We start from the raw sequence: 19,353 nt of genomic DNA on the forward strand, positions 1-19,353 counted from the left end.
AAATCTGGGCTCTGACACTTAATCTCTCTGTGACCCCGGGAAAGGCCCTTCCCCTCTCTGATCCTCAGTCTCCTCATGGGTAGAGTGCAGCAAATAGAGGCTCCCTTCTCCCAGGGCCCGTGTGGTAGATGGCGCCCTTGGGTGGTCCAGGAGGGCCTGACTGCTGGTGAGCCAGCTCTGGCTCTCCTCTGCCGGGTCCCTGGCCTGACAATTCCTGTGTGGGGGTGGGGTCAGGGGGTCGGGAGGCCTCCCTTCCCTCTCTGAGCCTGCGCTTCCTCCTCTGTAACAGGGACTGAGGGGGAGGGGGTCAGAGCTCCCTGGACCCGCTGTTTCACTGCAGAAGGCTGAGGGTGCAGGCGGGGGGTGCAGGGGGAGGCTAGGCTGGCGCTGTCCTTTTTGGAGCTAAAGGCCCTTCCTTCTCTGTGCTATGGGCCCCTCCCCCCTCCTTCCTCCTCATGCCCCATGATCTCAGCAGGGAACAGGGCACCAGGAAACTCCTGCAGCCTCACCTCTTCCCCTTCCTTCCTTCTGCTCCAGGTGCACCCTGCCTCCCAGGGGGTGAGGGAGGGACATCATCTCCCCCAGCATAGGCTGCTCCCTGGGCAGCCATTGGGACAATCCCCTTGGGACACTCGGGAATGGGGCCCCACTCTTGCTCAGTAGCAGTTCTCAAAGGCGCTCTTCCCTAAGCTGGATGGTCCTCAGACACCATCCCAGGCCCCGCTGGGCTGCTGGGGAGACTGAGGCCCAGAGCGGGCAGGGCAAGTCTGAGATCGCACAGGCAAAGCAGCTTCCCTGTCTGTTCAACAATCCCTGGCCTCCTACTTGGCCTGAGGGCCGGTGGGACACTGGATCTCAGGGCACCAGGAGGGGGCTCAATCCGATCTGCTAACTCCACGCTCCGCAGGACCCCTGGACACTCCAGACTATTAGGGGATGAGAGGGAGAATCTCTCCATTTCTGCCATCAGCTCTGATGCCAGAGGCACTTCCAGGACCACCAGGGCCCCTGTCCACAGGGGAGGAAGGCTGGGTCCTAGGTTTGGCATTCTCAAGGTTGCTCCAGACCCTCCTTCTTGGAGGCCCTGGCCCTGCTGGAAAGGGCTCTGGCCCTTTAAGGGCTCGAGTCAGGAAGGTGGGGTTAAACCCTGGTTCTGACCATCGCCACTGTGTCCACTGGGCAAGTAAACCTCTCTTTTCTCATCTGTAAAACGGGGATGATAATGGTGCCTCTCTCCTGGGGCTGTTGTGAAGAGTAAGTGCCAGACCTGAGCCAGGACAGGGCAGCGACAGTTACACCCAAAGAAAACTCAAAAGTCTCTGATGCTAAACCGGCACTCCCTTTTTTTTCAGTTGTCCCCCGGGGCATGGTTGTCCCTCTCAGACCACTCGCGTCCCCGCCGGCCGTTCTCGGGCCCAGCTCGGTCACTCACCCTCTGGGTCCCAGTGCTGGGCACCTTCGGCCCACTGCAGTCATGGTCCCCCGCGGTCACCTCCTGCAGCCCGAGGACCTTCTCAGCCCGACGGCTCCCGCCTTACTCAGGGGCGCAGAGCGGCGGAGCTCGGAGCAGGACCCCGGGGGCGGAGCCTGACCTGTAGACCACGCCCCTGACACGCCCCTCCGCCCTCCGCCGGGGGCCGCTCCGCCGCCAGCCCCTCCCGCGGGGAAGGACTCGGTCCGCCTCGGACACGCCCCTCCGCCTCCCGGCTCGCTCCGCCCTCTCCTCGTCTGTCAGTCTCCGGGGCGGGAAGGCCCCGCCCCCTTCCCCGCCCCTCCGCCCCGCCCCGCCCCGCCCCGCTCAGACCGCAGCTTCCCCAACAGTCCGCGACGCTGCCTGGAAAGGCAACGCCCCTGACCCCGCCCCGCCCCCGCCCCGGCCCCGCAAACTCCTAGCGCGTATCTCAGACCCCCGGGGGCCTCAGGAGGCCCCAGGACCTCTCAGGCCCTGTCCGTTTCACGCAGTCCTGGCCCCTCCTCGCCCACATGAGGCTGAACTCAGGAGAGGATGGCAGAAGAAGGCAGCCTGGAGCAGCCAGAGATGGTGGAAAAGCATTAGTTTTATTAATCAGAAGTATAAACATTCCCATTTACTGAGTGTCTGTGGTGTGCCAGGAACTGTGCTAAGATTGTCTAAGTGTGTCATTCTTGAATTCTCACCACAACCCTACAAGGTGGGTGCTATCGTTTGCCCATTTATCAGATGAGGAAACTGAGGCTCAGAGAAGGGTGCAGATGTGCAAGGTCACGCAGTCAATAAGAGGCAGAGTCTGGGTTCGCTGGATTCACTTTGCAGCTTTACAAGGTCCTGCTCCCCATTGAACGGGGGTCTAGACTCAGTCACCCAGCACACAGAAGCCGTGCCGGGGTCTCAGGGCAGAGCCACTCAGGAGAGCCCAGAACCAGCCCTACAGTTACTTTTGCTCAGTCGTTTTTTTCCTCTTTGTTTCAATGGGCACATCTCACCGATGTGATTTAGATGAAGGCTCTGAGGGCTGAAGAGCTGGGGTTGGTCAGTCTCCCAGGGGCATGAAGAACACGGCTGCAGCACTTAGAAGATGGGGGGACAAAGTGGTGGGGAGGCTGCAGCCACTGGAGGCAGGCAGATTCCTGCTCAAATGCCAGCTCTGCCACCTTGGCTGTCTCAGTTTCCCCATCTGTCAGATGGGGCTAAAATCTAAAAACAGATTCTTTTACGGGGTTTTCTGTGAGTAACATTTGATCTGACACCCAGTAAGATGGGTTCTTACCAAACGGGAGTTACAGTCAGATCATCACTATTGGTATTTTTGCATGAACTCTGCTCACCCGATAACCTAGTTAAGTGACAGCTGGTTTTCTAGACCAGGTGGAGTGGTGGTGTTCAGCAGAATTAAAGGCAGTGCTTCGGGTGTGGGGGTGTAGGGATCTGCGATAGGGCTTGGGGGGGCCGGTAACTGGGGGCCCCGTGCTGGAGGCTGCCTGTGGCTCTGGAGCCGGGTGGGTCTCAGTTCACATCCTAAGTCTGTCGTTTGCTAGGTGTGCAACCTCACTGGGACAGAGGACTTTCCCTCCCTGAATCTCAGTTTCCTCATCTGTCATGTGGAAATAATAGCAGTATTTCCTCTCCAGTTGGGTTTTTTTTTTTGAGAGTTGGTTAAAGTGAAGAGCTAAGCACACTGCCTGGTTTATATTAAGCACCCGGTTCGTGTGTAGGTGTTTGTTTTTCACCCAGATGTGTGTGCTGGGGGTCCTCTCCAGGTTCCATTGGCAGGAGGCTCGAGACACCATCCCCGCAGGTCCTGCCCTCACCCCACTGTGGGAGCCACCTACCTTTCTGGGGGCACATTCTCAGGGGCTCTCTCCTCTTCTATGTCCATCCTGAGGTCCTCAGGCTTTCCTGTGGGGCCCACCTCCACTGCTGGAGGGTTGGGGCCCACTTTTGGGGTGTCCTCCAGGGGGGCATTGGTCCCCACCACCCCTTCGTCGGCTGCCTCCAAGCTGGGATGTTCGGGAAGATCTTGGGGCACCAGATGGTTCTCAGGGCCCACCTCCTGGGCCTTCTGGGCAGCTTGTCCTGATGCTGCCTTCTTGATGCTGGGGCGAGGCATGGTGCCCATGTGGCTGTACATGTCACTGGAGCGGGCATAGGCCGGGGGGCTCTTGGGGACTGTCACCATGTCATCCTGTGTGGCATCAAAGGTGTCAGGCTTCAGATGGGACCGGATACTGACGGGGGTCGAGGACCGTCTCAGAGTGAAGGACCGGGAGAGGTTGGAGAGACTCCCGAGGCCCTTGAACTTGAAGAACCCTGGCAAGGGGGAAGAGGAAGGAAAGGAGTTAATGACAATGCCAGCAGCAATAATAGTAATAACAATAAAAAATACATGCAGTGCCACTCATCGAGGGTTTGAGGAGGGTCAGGGCTTCACTGACACTCTCTCGAATTGTCATGGTTCTAATGCAGCAGCTCTGGAGTCACGTAGCCCTGGGCTTGAATCTATACTCTTCCAGATCCTAGCTGTGTGACCTGAGACAAGTGACTTGACCTCTCTGAACCCCACTCTCCAGTCAGTAAAAGAGAGATGACAGTGCCTACGTCCTCTGGGCAGTGGAAGGATTGAAGAAAAGTATGTAAATTACATGCTTAACATGATGGCTGGCACCCAGAATATCTTCCATAAGAAGTAATGAAGATGACAACAATGGGGATCACTAGCAATGTCTCTACATTCGTCAGACACGCCGCGTGCATCACCTCACTCAATTCTCAGCACAACTCCATGACACTAGTTTAATCCCCCATTTTCCAGATGAGGAAATTGAGGTTCAGAGCAGTGAAATGAACTGCCGGAGGTCACACAGCCGGTGGGCGAAGCGGGTCTGTGTGCATGGGTGTACGTGTGTGTTGGGGCAGGGAGGGGTGTTCGAGCAAGGCTGTGTGCACCTGGGGTGGGCTGGAAATGAGAAGGGGGTTATCGGAGCCTGGGGGTCTCACTTCCTGTGGTTCTCTCCTTCCTGTCAGCTGAGCCCACGCCGGCTGGGCTCCGGTGGCGGCGGCGCTCCAGTGCTGAGTGATACCATCTCCTCATTTCCGCAGAGGTGCCCGAGTTCGCTCCTCCCTGCCCCCCAGCTGTAGGATGGCCCCTCCTCGCAGCCACCACCATCTGACTTCCCTACCGCCTCCAGATGAGCAAAAAGGAAAAACTGGGCATTTCCCACTTCCTCAGCACCCTCTCCCTCCCTCCTCAGGTCCTCACAACCACGCTGGAATATAGGTAGGATGCCCCCACTTGATGAGAGAGGAAACTGAGGCCCAGAGAGGGGAAGGGACTTGCCCAGAGTCACACAGCAAGGCTGAGTCTGGATGAGGGCCCAGGGCTCTGCACTGCTGGATCAGTGCTGCGGGCTTTCCTCTCAGCCCTGCCCACCCCTTACTTGGTCTAAGCCTCTGCCTCCTGTGTGTCCTGACCGACCCTGTCAGAAAACGCTGATGCTCTGCTCTTGGAAAGCTATGCCATGGGAGCAGAAATTGTGCCAAGGGCGGGGGGAGGACCATGAACTGCCTCCTTTCTCCACACCACTTGTTTTGTCCCCTGGGCATCGGGGGTCTGGAAGAAACAATAGTGGGGTAGGGAGGGAAACCGAGGCCCAGAGTCCGGGGATGCGGGATTGAGCTCTGCTCTATAGCCCCCTACGATCTCAGGCAAGTCTCTGGGCCTCAGCATTTTCATCTGTGGAATGCAGTCATAATTCCTGCCCTGTACCCCGCACCCCCCGGCCCCGCCCTGTGCTGTCACATCCAGGGAATCAGGAAAGCAGAAGTTTGCTGAGACCAGGAGGGGACCAACCTGGGCACACAGTGACGTGTAGGTGTGGTCCCTCATCTAGATGCTCTGGGCTCTTTCCCTGCCAGGATGCTGGGTCCTACTGTCACAGCCCGACTACCGGTGGGAATGTGGGACAGCATCCCACGGCCCCTGTCTGCCCCGGGCCTAGTAACTCCCAACGTGAGACCCTGTGTGAACCAGGCACAGAGGCAGGGGGTGTGAAGGTCTTCCCTTGCCCAGCTATGCGTTCAGAGAGGGCCGGAGATGGACATGCAGATGGACACACAGACGAATGGAGAGACTGAGAGGTGGGGCGGGGAGAGACAGAGAAACAGAGATGGGCAGAGACAGAGACAAGAGAAGCACAGAGAGGGAGAGTCTGGAGAGGTAGAGAGAAAGACTGGGCCAGAGGGATGGAGGGATGGTGACATGGAAACCCAGGAGCACAGACTTCTGAAGAGAGACAGAGATGGACAGGAAGAGAAACAGAAACAAGACGGAGGGATGAAGAAGCAGATGCAGAGAGAGGCTGAGATAGACAGACAGGGGCACGAAGGACAGCGCAAATGGCACCCCGCACTCACTGAACTTTTTGCTGGCCTTCTTGGGTCCCTCCGTCATCTTGGCAAGCTGTGTAAAGCCCCTGGCTGGCCGGCGAGTAGCTGCTGAAGGCTCTGGACATCAGCATTGAGATGCCTCCCTCACCTCCCCTTCCCCTTTCTCGCGCCCTCTCACTCGCTTCCTCTGTGTATTTTTAAACCAGCGAAACTCCCACAGCCCCACCCTCCCCATTCTCTCCGTAGGGGGCGGGGGCTGGGGCCTCCCCCAGTCCTGGCCCCTGTGGGCCGCCTCCTTGGCCTCAGCAGCGGGGCGCAGGGGGCAGACCACAAGCCCATGGGACCTGGGGAACAAACCACAGGCTCCGGGAATGGAGCCCACTGGGCCAGGGGCTGCTGGGGACCTGCCAACAGCTGTCAGGGGGTCTGGCCAGTGGGCTGGGAGGGTGTGGGGAATCAGGCCTGAGTGCAGGGCAGATTATTGTAAGCCTCTGTGCCTGGGCGATGCACCGGCAGTGATGGATAGGAGAGTGATGTGGTTAGGCCTCTGGGCTCTGGCACCACCCAGACCCAAGTTCAAGTCATGGCTGGCCACTTTGTCACTGTGTGATCCTGGACTAGGGAACTCACCTCCCTGAGCCTCAGTTTCCTCCTGTGAACAGGGGGTATTTGCAATGTCCCCCTCACAGGGTCCAGGGCTTGGTCCAAAGCCTGGCACAGAATCGGTGCCCACCAAGGCATGGTCCCTCCTTTTCAAGCTGGCAGGGACATGGCAATAATTTGGTCCACCCATTTTACAGAGATGGGGAAATCGAGGCACAGACAGGCAGAAGGATTGCCCCAGGTCATACAGCAGATTGGTGGCACAGACTAGATTCCAAGTTGCCCGTCCAGGTCCCTTAACCCACAGCCTGGTCCTTTTCCACCCTACAACCTTCACGTGTGTGTGTGTGTGTGTGTGTGTACACTCACGTGGGCCAGACAGAGATGAGGAAACGAAACCTTCCCAATGCAGGTTGTCCCAGACACCTGCAGAGGCTGTCAGCAGCAGCTGGGGTGGGGGAGCCACAAGACCAAGGGCTTCAGGTCCCAGCTCTGAGCACCATGGACAAGTTATTTCCGCCTCTGAAGCCTCAGTTACCTTATCTCTAGAATGGGCACAAGTGCAAGGTTCGCGGTCAATCGCAGAGGCTCCAGCAGGATCGGACGTTATCATCCTGGCAACTGAGGCTGTGAGAGTGAGTCCAAAGTCACATGGGGTCCTTCCCGCATCCCCCATAAGAATAAATACAATTAACATCTTCTGATCACTTCGTATGTTCCAGCCACGGGGCTCAGTCCTTCTGCCCTAAGAGGTAACATTGTCACTCTTGTCCTCATTCTACAGAGGTGGGAACTGAGGCTCCAAATGTCAAGTTACCTGGACCTGGAACCTGCTTGTCCGGCTGTGGGGCCTGAGGTCCTGACTCCCATGCCCACAGCTCCCAAGACCCCTCGCAGCTGGATGATGGATTTGCGTTGGGGAAGAGTCTGGCTGAAGCTTCTTGATGGGATGAGGGTTAACCCGAGGCCCTGAGAGGGACACAGCCCATGAGACCAGGGCAGCAGGTCCTGCTCACAGACAGGCCCAGATGGGACCACTGTTCAAAGTTCAAATGAAAAGGATGGGGATTCTGGACCATGGAGTTGGGGGGAAAAGGGGACAACGACTCCAGCTCCTTCTACTGAGCACTGACCATGAGCCAAGCAGGGAGCCGGAAGCCTCCACAGATCGTCCATTGAATCCTTACAACAGACCTGCGAGGCGAATCCTGGTACTTTCCCATTTCACAGACGAGGAAACTGAGGCTGAAGAGCAGCAGAGACTATATAGACACCCAGGTGTTCTAACTCCCATCTCTGGGTTGTTGTCAGAAGAAGGAGAGGGGCCTGTGGCCTGGCAGTAGCCTTCTTAGTGGAAGGCAAGGGTGGGTCCCCTGGCTTCTCCCCTAGGAGGCAGCCCCAGGGACTTGGGCTCACTGCTGAGGCTCTGGCATCGACCAGCGCTGGCTTCCCAGCCAGGGCCACTCCCAACTTGCTATGTGATCCTTCACAAGAGCCTTTACCTCTCTGGGTCTCAGTTTCCTCACCTGTGAAATAGGGTCACAGTAACCCCCACTTCCTGGGAGGGTGGAGGAGCAAATGCTGGCCCAGGCCATTAAGCTGTGGCCTCAGCAAACCCTGGCGGTTGTCACTGAGGGATGGGGGTGGTTCAGGCCAGGGGCAGACTGGCACAGGCCAGGAAAACCCTGGAGCAGGGGCATGGTGTGAGCGCAGGGAGTCCTGGCCCCGGCGCGGCTGTGCTGCTGTGTGGAGGTGCCTTGTCGGCAGTAGGCTGGCCCTGCCGTTGGCCCAGGCGCCAGGGCAGTTGCCGCATCCCTGGGAGAATGAATGGGGCTCAGTGTGGTGGCTCCGCTGAGCTGAGAGCCCCCTTTGTGCTGCCTTGAGTGGCCGTTGGGAGTGCGGCTGGGGACCTGCTGGCGGGTGGCTGTCCCACAGGCCCTCCTCAGCCTGTGCTGGAGGCCAGCCCAGCCCAGTCCACGCTCTCCAGCCCTGAACACACAAGTGCCTTCCTGCCTCCAGGCCTTTGCTCAGGCTGGACTCACACCCAGAATGCTCCTCTTCCCTCCACTGGCTCCATCTTTTGCCTTCATGGAGTCTCTCCAGGTCTAGAATGAGCCATAGTGCCCCCAGGAACCCTGCTCTGATTTCTGTCCCCTCCCTCCTTGGCCCTCTCCCCCAGTCTGTACCTCAGTGGCCTGGTCTGGCCAGGTACCATGAGGGACTGGAGACCTTCAGCTTCATCATCAAAGTTGCCATAGTCATTGGAGCCAGGCAAACCTGAGTTCAGACCCCGCCTGCAAGACCTCGGGCAAGTCACATCATCTCTCTGAGCCTTGTTTTTCCTCCCAGTAAAATGGAGCAAATACAACATCTTCACGTGATCCTGTAGCAATGAAACAAAACATTTATACTGAGAGTGTCACCCGTGTCACAGTCACTTGTGTCTTCATTTGCATGTTCCAAACAGGCCTCATGCACCCTGAGAGAGGAACTGGCCTTACACATCCACACTGGCCCCACATCTGCCATGCTCTTGGTCTCAGTGGGTGCCTTCCCGGCTTGGCCCAGCTGTCTGCACTGGGGCCCCTGAAGGATGGTGGTAAATGACCCTGGGCTTTGTGAGCAAAGAGACCTGGGTTGAATCCTAGCTCCAGAGCTTCCTGGCTGTGTGGCCTCGGGCAGCCCTCTTCACCACTCTGAGCCTTAGTTTCCTCTTCTGTAACTTGGGACCAATAATAGCAACCTCCTAAGAGGAGTGCTGGAAAGTTCCAGGAGGATGACACATATCAACACCACCAGGCAGACAGTCAGTACCTGGCTGATGTGGGCAGAATGTCATGGTGTTACAGGGCTCTGGGCATCACACAGCTATTCTCTGTCCTTAATCCCCATCCAGTGACCCCTTGTCCCCTGGACATACCAGCAGCCAAGAGCAGCCCACCCCAGGAGCCTGTCTTCTCCTTCCCTCCATATGCACCCCCACCCTGTCCCTGCTCAGGAGAGGAAAACTGAGGCTCCAGGCCAGGGTCAAACAGCTGGCTAGTGGCTTCCTTTTCTACTTCGTGCCTCAGTTTCCCCAAGTGTTAAATGGCAGCAGGACCACAGGCTCTCCCAGAGCCTGGTCAGTCAGTCAGCAGACATTTCCTGAGTACTGGCCACATGCCTGGCCTTGCCAGCTTAGCCAATCCATGGAACAGGAAACATTCCCTCAAACCAGCCAATCAGACATCAAAGTCGGCGAGAAGTTCTCTCTGGCTGGCACCTAATTTCTTCTCACTTTCACCTGGGCCATCCAGGCCCCCCTGGTCTGAGCAGCCTGGGCAGCCTTCCGCTGGGCCCCTGACCACTCCCGCCCGCCTTCCTCCATCAGGGAGGGCTGAGGGGCCAAGGCTTCAAGGGGAAGTGAAGTGACTGGCGGATGTTGGGGTTCAGGCCAGGGATGGCTGGGTGGAGGTGATGACACCACCGGAACATTGTGCTGAGGCCTCTGCCCACAGGATGTGACTTAGGGAGGCTCGTGGGAAACAGGCAGGGGCCCCAGCCTGAGAGTCTGATGGTGGAAGCCACCACAAACTATAGCAGCACCCCCCAGTGCTACCATCCCCGTCCGCACCTCCCATGGGCATCCAGTGGGCCCTCGTTCCACCTCCAGCCCAGATGGGCGGGGTCCTGACATGAGTAAGTGCTTGGGGTTCCTGCCAGACTGACCTGGTTCCAACACCAATGTGGCCACTGGCCAGCTGTTTGGCTAGTCAAGTGATGCGATCTCTGAGTTTCAGTGTTGTTATGTGTACAGTGGAATTTATAACAGTACCACCTCATATGGCTGAGTGAGAATTGAGGTAATTCCCTTAAAGTGCTAAGTGTGCAGCTTAGACCATTTATTTTCCCTCAATAAATTCCAATTATTATTGGTTTCTCCCTCCTTGCCCTCTCCACCCCCAATTTAGCCAATGGCTTCCCTGTCTCTAATAGTGTCCCTAGATCACTCCCTGACATGGCGCTCAACTGCCTAAAACCCTCGCTGGCCCCCCACTGTCCTCAGGAGAGGGCTCCCTGCTCCTTGCCTGACCCTCAAGGCCCTCCCTGGCAGGGCTTTCCCCAAGAACAGGGTCTCTGGGGACACCAGGATCACCAGACCCATTCCCGTCTATAAGGAGGCTTCAAGGCAAAGCCACGTAGCGTAGGAGCTGGGGGGCAACCCCGAGGGCTTCCTGCAGGTACGGAGGGTGCTGGGGTGCAACCAGGGAGCACATCCCTGAAGGCAGGAAGGCCAGGGAGTTAGGAAAAAGGAGGGAGATTCCGGTGGCCACAGCTTGGGAGGGAGCTGGAAAGAGCCTCAAATATCACAGTTCGGTTTTTCCTGAAGACAGTGGAGGGAAGTATACGCAGACTCCACTTCAGAATGATCTGGTGGATGCTGTGAGGGGGACAGATGGAGAGGCCAGACTGGGAAGGCCAAGACTCAGGATCCATCAGCGGAGGACTGGAAAGGAGGGGCAGACTGAAGGGGTGCAGAGGAGGTAGGAAAGACAGCTTTGCCTGGGGCTGGTTGTTGAGTAGAGATGGAGGAAGAATCTGGAGGTTCCTGGAGCCAGGAAGATATCAGAAAGATGCTGGGGAAGGATTGGGGTAGGGAACGGGACATAGGGTCAGAGAAGGAGCTGGGTGAATGGTGGGCTTGGTGTCTGGCATAAGCAGCGCAGGCCTCAAACAGCACTACTGCTATATTCCTGACCAGCCTGTAAATGATCTGAGTCGGGAGAATCCTTTACAGATTCAGACAGACCAGGTTCCAGTCCTCGTTTTGTCACTGTGTGACCTTGGGCAAATGACCTTGCCTCTCTGAGCCTCAGTGTCCTCTTCTGTAAAATGGGTTAGCGATCCTGACTACGCAGCTGTTGATTCAGGATTCAGCGGGAACGCCCAGCACTTCCTGAGCACACAGGGGTGCTGAGTAAATGCTAGCTATTTTTGTGATTACTGACCCGGAGCCTGACCAGCTCGGGCGCAGCTGGGCGGGGACCGGGGTCCTGTGGGTCTCATGCCTGCCTTCCAGAGAACAGGGGGTCCAGGCCCGGAAGACCCGGGCATTACTTGCTCGCCGCCTCCAGTGTCGCCGCGCCCCCTGGCGGCCGTCGGTTGCCATGTCAACGGCGGGTGGCTTGGCTCGGGGAGGCGGCGGCGGCGGGGGCCGTTCTCCCCTCCCAGGACCAGAGGCCGCTCCCTCGGCGCCTCCTGCCTTTACTTGTCGAGGGCGGGGGGCACTCCGGATCCTCGCGGCAGCCGTCATGTTAGGGTAAACTGAGGCACGCGGCGAGGCACCCCGCAGCCAGGTGTCGAGCGCGGGGCCCCACCTCCGAAGGCGGAGGAGGGGCCGCGGGCGGTGACGCGCCGAGGGCGGCCGGCGGACAGCGGGCGGGCGGGCGGGCGGGAGGTGGCGGTGGCGGCGGCGGCAGCGGCGGCAGGTGCGGCCGCGGAGGGTGGGAGGGAGGAGGGAGGGGGCGGGCGGAGGGGGAGGGGAGGGCAAAGCCAGGGCACCTCCCCCTTTATAACGCGCCCCCTCCCGGGCTCTCGGGCCGCCTCCTCGTCGGCTCTTCCCATCTCGCCCCCTCGCCCGGCCGCCCCGGGCCCGGGCCCGGCCAGGGAGCCCCCAGGCCGCGGCTCGGGGACCGCCCCCCCGCCCGCCGCCCCGCGCAGCCCGGCGGAGGCGGCGCCGTCGGAGGAGGAGGAGGAGCAGGGCACTGCGGCTGGCCCCGGATCGGGCGCCAGAGCGGCAGCGGCTTCGGCAGCAGCGGCGGCCCGGGCCGATGCAGCGGGACGCACCGCCCCGAGCCCCAGCCCCGGCGCCCCGGCTCCCCGCGCCCCTGATAGGGGCCGCCGCCAGCAGTGGCGGCGGCGGAGGCGGGGGCAGCGGCGGCGGCGGCGGAGGCGCCTCTGCAGCTCCGGCTCCTCCTGGCCTCCCGGGAACTACAAGTCCCAGGGGGCCTGGCGGCGGGCGGCGAACGGAAGAGGCGGGGTCGGCGCCGCGAGGCCGGAAGTGGCCGTGGAGGCGGAAGTGGCGCGGCCGCGGAGGGGCCTGGAGCGCGGCGGCGGGACCCGGGGCGGGAGCGGCGGCGGCGGCGGCGGCGGCTGGGGGCGGCGGCGGCGCGCTGGAGGCGGCCATGGCAAAGCAGTACGACTCGGTGGAGTGCCCCTTTTGTGATGAGGTGTCCAAATATGAGAAGCTCGCTAAGATCGGCCAAGGCACCTTCGGGTAAGGCTGGGCCCCGAGGGACCGGGAGCCCTGGGCCTGCATCCTTCAGGTCCGACGCCGGGACGGCCGGGGCCGGGCCCGAGGTGGTCGGGAAGCCACCGAGCCCCAGACTTGTCCCCTGGTCTCGCTAGGCCACGCCGCAGCCCGTCGGAGCCTGACAGAGCCGGCTGGCGGGGAGGAGCCTGAGGCCCGTGATGGGGGGCGGGGAGGGGTTGCAGAGGGGAGCCTGTGAGGGGAGCGGATGTTCCCGAGAGACGCCCGGGGAGGAGAAGGGACTGAGGGAACGAAGTAGAGGCTCGGAGAGGGGCCGCAGGTACCGGGTGGTCGGGTAGCCGAGCGCCCTGGGTCCCCGGCCCAGCCCCGCCCGGGAGTCCCTTCTTTCCTGCCCGCCTCCCGTGGCGGGGAGGGGCGGGCCCTGCGGAAGCGGCCTGCTGAGCCCTCCTGGGTCCCTCTCTCGGCCTACAGGGAGGTGTTTAAGGCAAAGGACCGCAAGACCGGCCAAAAGGTGGCTCTAAAGAAGGTGCTGATGGAGAACGAGAAGGAGGGGGTGAGTGCGGGTCGGGAGGGCAGGCCTGCGGGCTCCCTTGGGCACGGAGTTGGGTTTCCATCCTGCTTCCTCTAGAACTCTCACGTTGAGATTCAGCGTATGTGTAGTAGTTCGAGATCTTCTGTATTCCAGGGAATTTGACTTCCAAATTAAATCTTTTAATTCAAATGTTTTAAATCATTTGGTGTTTCATTCTTAGGTAAATATGGTTGGGGCCAGGAGGGGGAGCTCATGCTTGCACAGAGCGCACCTTGGGTCCTGAAGTTAGGAGGCCTTTAAACACTTTTTTCTTAGCGTTCAGTTTTGTTTACTGTAAAAAAAAATAGTTACACGCAATAGCTTTAAAAGGGTGACTAGTGCTCAGTTGAAAAGGAGCAGTCCAGTCCCCCACCCCATGTTAGCTCTAGTCCAGCTTCCCAGAGACCTGCTTCTTAGCAAGGAAACTTTTTCAGTTGTTGGTTCCGTTGGTTTTGTTACCTCCCGGCAAGTTGAACACGGGCATAGGGCTAAAATTTAAAGGTTGAAGAAACTATGAAGCATTTAGTGACTAGCAGTAAAGTGTTTGTGTTAAGTACTATTATTTCAAATCATTGTGTCAAACCAGCTCCTTGAGGGGTGCATACTAGTCTTACGTCTCTTTTACGGATAAGGCATCTGAGAGCTCATTTCAGAGCCCGTAATCTTACTCTTCCTCCCGACCTGTGCTCCGTAGTACCAACCCCATGGCTGGTTCCTTGGTCTGTAATGTGCTCACTCACTTTTGACCCCCCTCCTGTCTTTCTCCCCACAGTTCCCCATTACAGCCTTGCGGGAAATCAAGATCCTCCAGCTTCTAAAACATGAGAACGTGGTCAACTTGATTGAGATCTGTCGAACCAAAGGTAAGTTGTTTGGATCTCATCCCCGTTCTCAGATGGAGAAAACGAGGCTTACAGCCTAAGGCTTGTTTGCAAAGTTGGAACTGGTCACACCTCAATTGCCTGTTCTTAACCCAGACATTCCGCCTGTGACTGCTGTCTCTGGTCCTTTCATCATAGCTGGTGCTTCCCCAGGGCCTGCCACAGCACCCGGCCCAGAGGCACACCGGAAATATCTTACTAGTGAAGGAATGCACACTGGATATCCGGGTGTCTGTGGGTTGGAGGGGGTAGGAGCTGGTTGTGGGAAAATGAGTTGTACATGGGATCTTTAACTTCGTTTTTTTGTTTCCCTCTCCTCCATTCTGCCTGCCTCAGCGTCCCCCTATAACCGCTGCAAAGGCAGTATATACTTGGTGTTTGACTTCTGTGAGCATGACCTTGCTGGGCTTCTGAGCAACGTCTTAGTGAAGTTCACGCTGTCTGAGATCAAGAGGGTCATGCAGATGTTGCTCAACGGCCTCTACTACATCCACAGGAACAAGGTGGGGCCCGGAGCTGGGGCCAGAGACCAAGGCGTGGGCTGCCTTTGCTCTCACTGCTGGGTGGGTGTGGCTGAAGGACCCTTGGGAACCTGACTGAGCCGTCCGCTGTGCTTCCCGCAGATCCTGCACAGGGACATGAAGGCGGCTAACGTGCTCATCACCCGCGATGGGGTTCTGAAGCTGGCTGACTTTGGGCTGGCCCGGGCCTTCAGCCTGGCCAAGAACAGCCAGCCCAACCGCTATACCAACCGTGTGGTGACGCTCTGGTACCGGCCCCCGGAGCTGTTGCTCGGTGAGGACTCCCGAGCGGGCAGAGGGGGGCAGGGACTGGGCACTTACCCGGCCTCAGCCCCCCACTGCCAGGGCTTCCTGAGCCACCGGCCCTGGGGCACTGCGTCCCAGGAGGCCCTCGGGCTCAAGGGGCCCTCCTGGTGCGCTCTTCTTCCCAGGAGAGCGGGACTACGGCCCCCCCATTGACCTGTGGGGTGCTGGGTGCATCATGGCGGAGATGTGGACCCGCAGCCCTATCATGCAGGGCAACACGGAACAGCACCAGCTCGCCCTCATCAGCCAGCTCTGTGGCTCCATCACCCCTGAGGTGCGTGGCCAGGCTGCCTGGGCCCCACAGGATAGATACAGAGATCCAGGAGTCTCCCTGGCGGGGGAGGAGTTGGGAGTGGCCTAGAAGGAAAGCTCTTCTCTGGAGAGCTGGCTGGTGGAGGCACAGGGCCTGCTCTTTAGAGCCACACGGGCTGTGTTCAAGTCTCAGCCTCATTACCAGTTAGTTCTGTGGCCTTGGGAAGGCATCTGAACTTCTCACCTAAGAGCTGAGTTTTTCTTCTGTGAAACAGCTATGCCTGTATCAGGCTTGGTGCGCACATTCCAGGCAATTTATATCAAACGGCCTGGCGTGTGGTGTGTGCCAAATACGTGGTCACTGCTGCTTTCACTGTGGAGGGCTCAAATTCATCCTCCAGTGTGGTCTGGGAGTATCTAAATGGAGGACTTTTGATCCCTTCAGGTGCTTGACCAGTGGACAAGCCACGTAACCCCTGAACTAACTCCATCCTCTCTCCGTGCCTCCCCCAACCCCCACTCCAGGTGTGGCCAAATGTGGACAAGTATGAGCTGTTTGAGAAACTGGACCTGGTCAAGGGCCAGAAGCGGAAGGTGAAGGACAGGCTGAAGGCCTACGTGCGTGACCCCTACGCGCTGGACCTCATCGACAAGTTGCTGGTGCTGGATCCCGCACAGCGCATTGACAGTGACGACGCCCTCAACCACGACTTCTTCTGGTCTGACCCCATGCCCTCGGACCTCAAGGGCATGCTGTCCACCCACCTGACGTCCATGTTCGAGTACCTGGCGCCGCCACGCCGGAAGGGCAGCCAGATCACCCAGCAGTCCACCAACCAGAGCCGCAATCCCGCCACCACCAACCAGACAGAGTTTGAGCGCGTCTTCTGAGGGCCGGCAGCTCTCGCATTTATTAGGGCTGTTTTATTTTTTCTTCTGCTCTGTGACTTGCAGTGTGGAGATGATGGAGCATTTGAGTTTTTTCTCTAGTCTGTATTTTATTTAATCCCCACCATGGGCAGTGGGAACAGCAGCTAAGTGGACTGGAGTAAAGCTTTGGCTGAAAGTGCAGGAGGACACGGGGGCTGCCTCACCTGTTCCCTGGCTTTGGGATGACACCCAGAGGGTCTCCATTTACCTTAGGACAGAATGGGTGGGAGGAGAGGCGCTAACGGTGACTTTTTCTGAGTTCCCAGCATGATGGGAGGAGGGGACAGGTCCTTCACCCATCCGAAGCCTCCTCTTGGGATGAGAAGCTCATGTAGGGGACAGAACCAGCCCCGGAAATGGGCTGCTCTTGGCCTGACCCTCAGAAGCACTGGGGCTGGCAGAAACTCTTGGTTTCTTTAATGGGAGAATTTTATCATGTTTCTTTTGTTTGGTTGTTCGGAGACATTTCTGGATGCGGTTTGTCAGTTACAATTGGTCAGTTACTATTAAAGGTGACTCTTTTTCAGTAAGTGGCTCTGTGCTCTGTGTTCAGACCCCCAGCTCATAACCCTGTGGCCGACAGGTCGGGCCTGACCACTGAGATTTGTCAAGTCTTGACTCTTCTTCATCCCAGTTCATGTTCCCTGACATAACTGCAAGAGGACTTTTGTCTTTTTTGTTTTTTCTTGAGTGCTTTCCAGAATATTTGCTATCGTGCTCCCCAGAGGGCAGGTAACATGATACTCCCTTGCTCCTCTCCGCTCTGTCACAAGAAGAGGAAAAACATGAGAAAAGGGTCTCAATTCTCTGGAGAAGGAACTGGAGAGGGTCTCCTGAGGGCTCTTTCTGTTGTAGTGATCCAGGCAGCAACTGTCTGTTGTGGCTGACAGACGTGTTTGAACTTGACTCAACCACAGGAGGCTGCAGAAGGCTTTTTTTTTTTTTTTTGCTGAAGACGATTTGCCCTCAGCTAACATCTGTGCCAGTCTTCCTCTATTTTGTATGTGGGTTACCGCCACACCATGGCCACTGACAAGTGGTGTAGGTCTGTGCCCAGGAACCGAACCTGGGCCGCCAAAGTGGAGCATGCCAAACATAACCCCTAGGCCATGGGGCTGGCCCCTTCAGAAGGCTTTTAATTGGTGGAATGACAAGGATCAGATCTGTAACTTGCAAAGGTTCCTCAGGCTGCTGAGTAGAGGGCAGCTTTGGGGAGGGGAGAGAAAATGACCAGAGGAGTTGAAGGATCTACAGGGGCTTGGTAGTGGGTAGGAGGACAGACGGTCAGTGTGAAGATTGGATCACAAGGCCTCATCCAGCAGCACATGCTGGGGGATACATTTCCCATGAATCTGATATTGCGGACAGGCACATTTGAGGCAAATTCTACATTCTGTCCCTAGGTGGTGGGGGGTGAGGGTGGGGCTCTTGAAGGGGGCCCAGGAAGGAAGGTGGGCAAAACCTTTTACCAGAACTGTCCTTAACTTGTAGAAATTGAGCCAGATCACAGCTTCACAAAAGGCCAGTAAAAGTAAAAAAAAATCTTGAATAGTGTGTTAGTTTCTCAAGGCTGCTGTAACAAATTACACAAATTTGGTGGCTTACATAAATTTGTTCTCTTGTAGTGCCAGAGGCTAGAAGTGCGAAATCCAGATGTTGGCAGTGTTAGTTCCTTCTGAGGGAGAACGGGTTCCGTGCCGCTCTGCTGGCTGCTGGTGATGGCTGGCAATCCTTGCCCTTCCTTGGCTTGTAGATACACCACTCCAGTCTCTGCCTGTGCCGTCACATGGTGTTCTTCCCTCCGTGCTTCTGTCTCTCTTATGAGGACGCTAGGCATTGGATTTAGGATCCGCCTTGATCCAGCATGACCTCATCTTAACCAATTACATCTCAAAGACCTCTTCAAATAAGGGCACCGTCTGAGGTTCCAGTAGACATGAATTTTGGGAGGATGCTATTCAACTCAGTACAGCTAGTAATCGAAGAAATCCAAATTAGAATAACAGCAAGGTGTCCTAATGGGTCAATCGATCGGTTTTGAATGACAGATAAGTGATGTGGGAAAACTCACAGGGCTGGCCTAGTTGTTCCAGGTGCGGTTTTTTCTCCGAAGGATGAAAATCTCCAAAAGGTTCATACTGTTTGACCCAGCAATTCCACTTAGAGAAATTGCTCAGGAGCAGTTGTGCAGCGATGGTCCGTTACCTCACTGAGTTCTCACTACAACTCTAATGGTTTCATTCGTTCATTCAACGTGGCTTTCTTGGCTGTCTTCCAAGGGCCAGACTTTTCTAGACTTCACGCAGCTACAGAGCAGTGGCCACCCTCACCCCTATGAAGCTCACATTTTATCCTGAAGGTTCTGGTGGGATAAGGTCTGTGGAAAACAAAAAAGTGGAATAAGAGAGGGAAAGAGTAGGGTGAGTTGAGGGGGTCAGGGTGACGTGGGAGCAGAAATCCCAGAGAGATGGGGGATGTGTAGAGGTGGAGAGTGGGTACAAACGCCAAGGCCCCAAGGCTAGGAAGCCTTCAAAGGGCTTTGTGCAGGCTGGGGACATGGTCTGATGTTTTAAAAGATCACAGTTGACTCCGTGTTGAGAAAAACCAAGGAGGCAAAGCTGGAAGTGGGGAGACGAGTTCGGGCTGTTGTGATAATCTAGCATGAGATGGTGGTGGCTTGGACCAAGCTGGTAATGAAGCTGGTGGTGAGGAATGCTTGGACTTATGGGTTCCTGTGAGGGCAAATCTGACAAGATTTGCTCTCAGGTTGGATGTGAGTGTGAATGAAAGAGGAGTCGAGTCCCAGGCACTGGCTGGAGTGAGGATGGGGCTGCCGTCATTCAGACAGAAAAGGCTGCAGTGGGTGTGGCTGGAGCATGGCTTTTTTAGCATGGTAAGCTGGAGATGACAGGTGGACATCCAGGTTGAGTTGGTATATATCTGAGTCTAGTTCTGGGCCCAAAAAGCCTGGGCTGTAGACGCACCTTTGGGAGTTGCCAGCTTGGTGGTTTTGAAAGTCCCAAGGCAGGCTGGGATGAGGTGGGAGGAGGGGAGAATGGAGATGTGGCCTACGGGGGCACCCCAGTGTTTACATGTCCTCGGTCAGTATGGAATTGAGGGCGGCAGCAGAGGAAGTAAGAAGAGAGCAGAGGGAGAGTGTGTCGGGGAAGAAGGAG

General features: G+C 57.4%; 2 protein-coding genes across 3 annotated transcripts in view; one reads left to right on the top strand and one right to left on the bottom strand.

Annotated features, from left to right (window-relative positions):
- Positions 1 to 6,078, bottom strand: part of SH2D3C (SH2 domain containing 3C) — a 29,548-nt gene extending 23,470 nt beyond the window's left edge. Inside the window, exons 1-2 of one of the 2 annotated variants that reach the window (XM_005605802.4) lie at positions 5,891 to 6,078; positions 3,310 to 3,787 (exon numbers count right to left, since the gene is read on the bottom strand). In XM_005605802.4, the coding sequence (XP_005605859.2) occupies positions 3,310 to 3,787; positions 5,891 to 5,927 (515 nt within the window). In that variant the 5' untranslated portion in view covers positions 5,928 to 6,078. Of the gene's footprint in view, positions 1 to 1,432; positions 1,699 to 3,309; positions 3,788 to 5,890 lie in introns of those variants that run through there. The other variant, XM_070251842.1, reaches the window with a different exon arrangement.
- A 5,982-nt stretch (positions 6,079 to 12,060) lies between these two features.
- Positions 12,061 to 16,707, top strand: CDK9 (cyclin dependent kinase 9). The gene is made up of 7 exons (XM_023628950.2): positions 12,061 to 12,722; positions 13,188 to 13,269; positions 14,060 to 14,150; positions 14,505 to 14,671; positions 14,792 to 14,963; positions 15,121 to 15,269; positions 15,773 to 16,707. Exons 1-7 carry the CDS (start codon positions 12,277 to 12,279, stop codon positions 16,136 to 16,138), a joined length of 1,473 nt encoding a protein of 490 aa, XP_023484718.2. The 5' UTR covers positions 12,061 to 12,276; the 3' UTR covers positions 16,139 to 16,707.
- The last annotated feature ends 2,646 nt before the right edge of the window (positions 16,708 to 19,353 follow it).

The sequence above is a fragment of the Equus caballus genome, chromosome 25 (genome assembly GCF_041296265.1).
Source record: "Equus caballus isolate H_3958 breed thoroughbred chromosome 25, TB-T2T, whole genome shotgun sequence".
In the NCBI taxonomy this organism is placed as follows: Eukaryota; Metazoa; Chordata; class Mammalia; order Perissodactyla; family Equidae; genus Equus; species Equus caballus.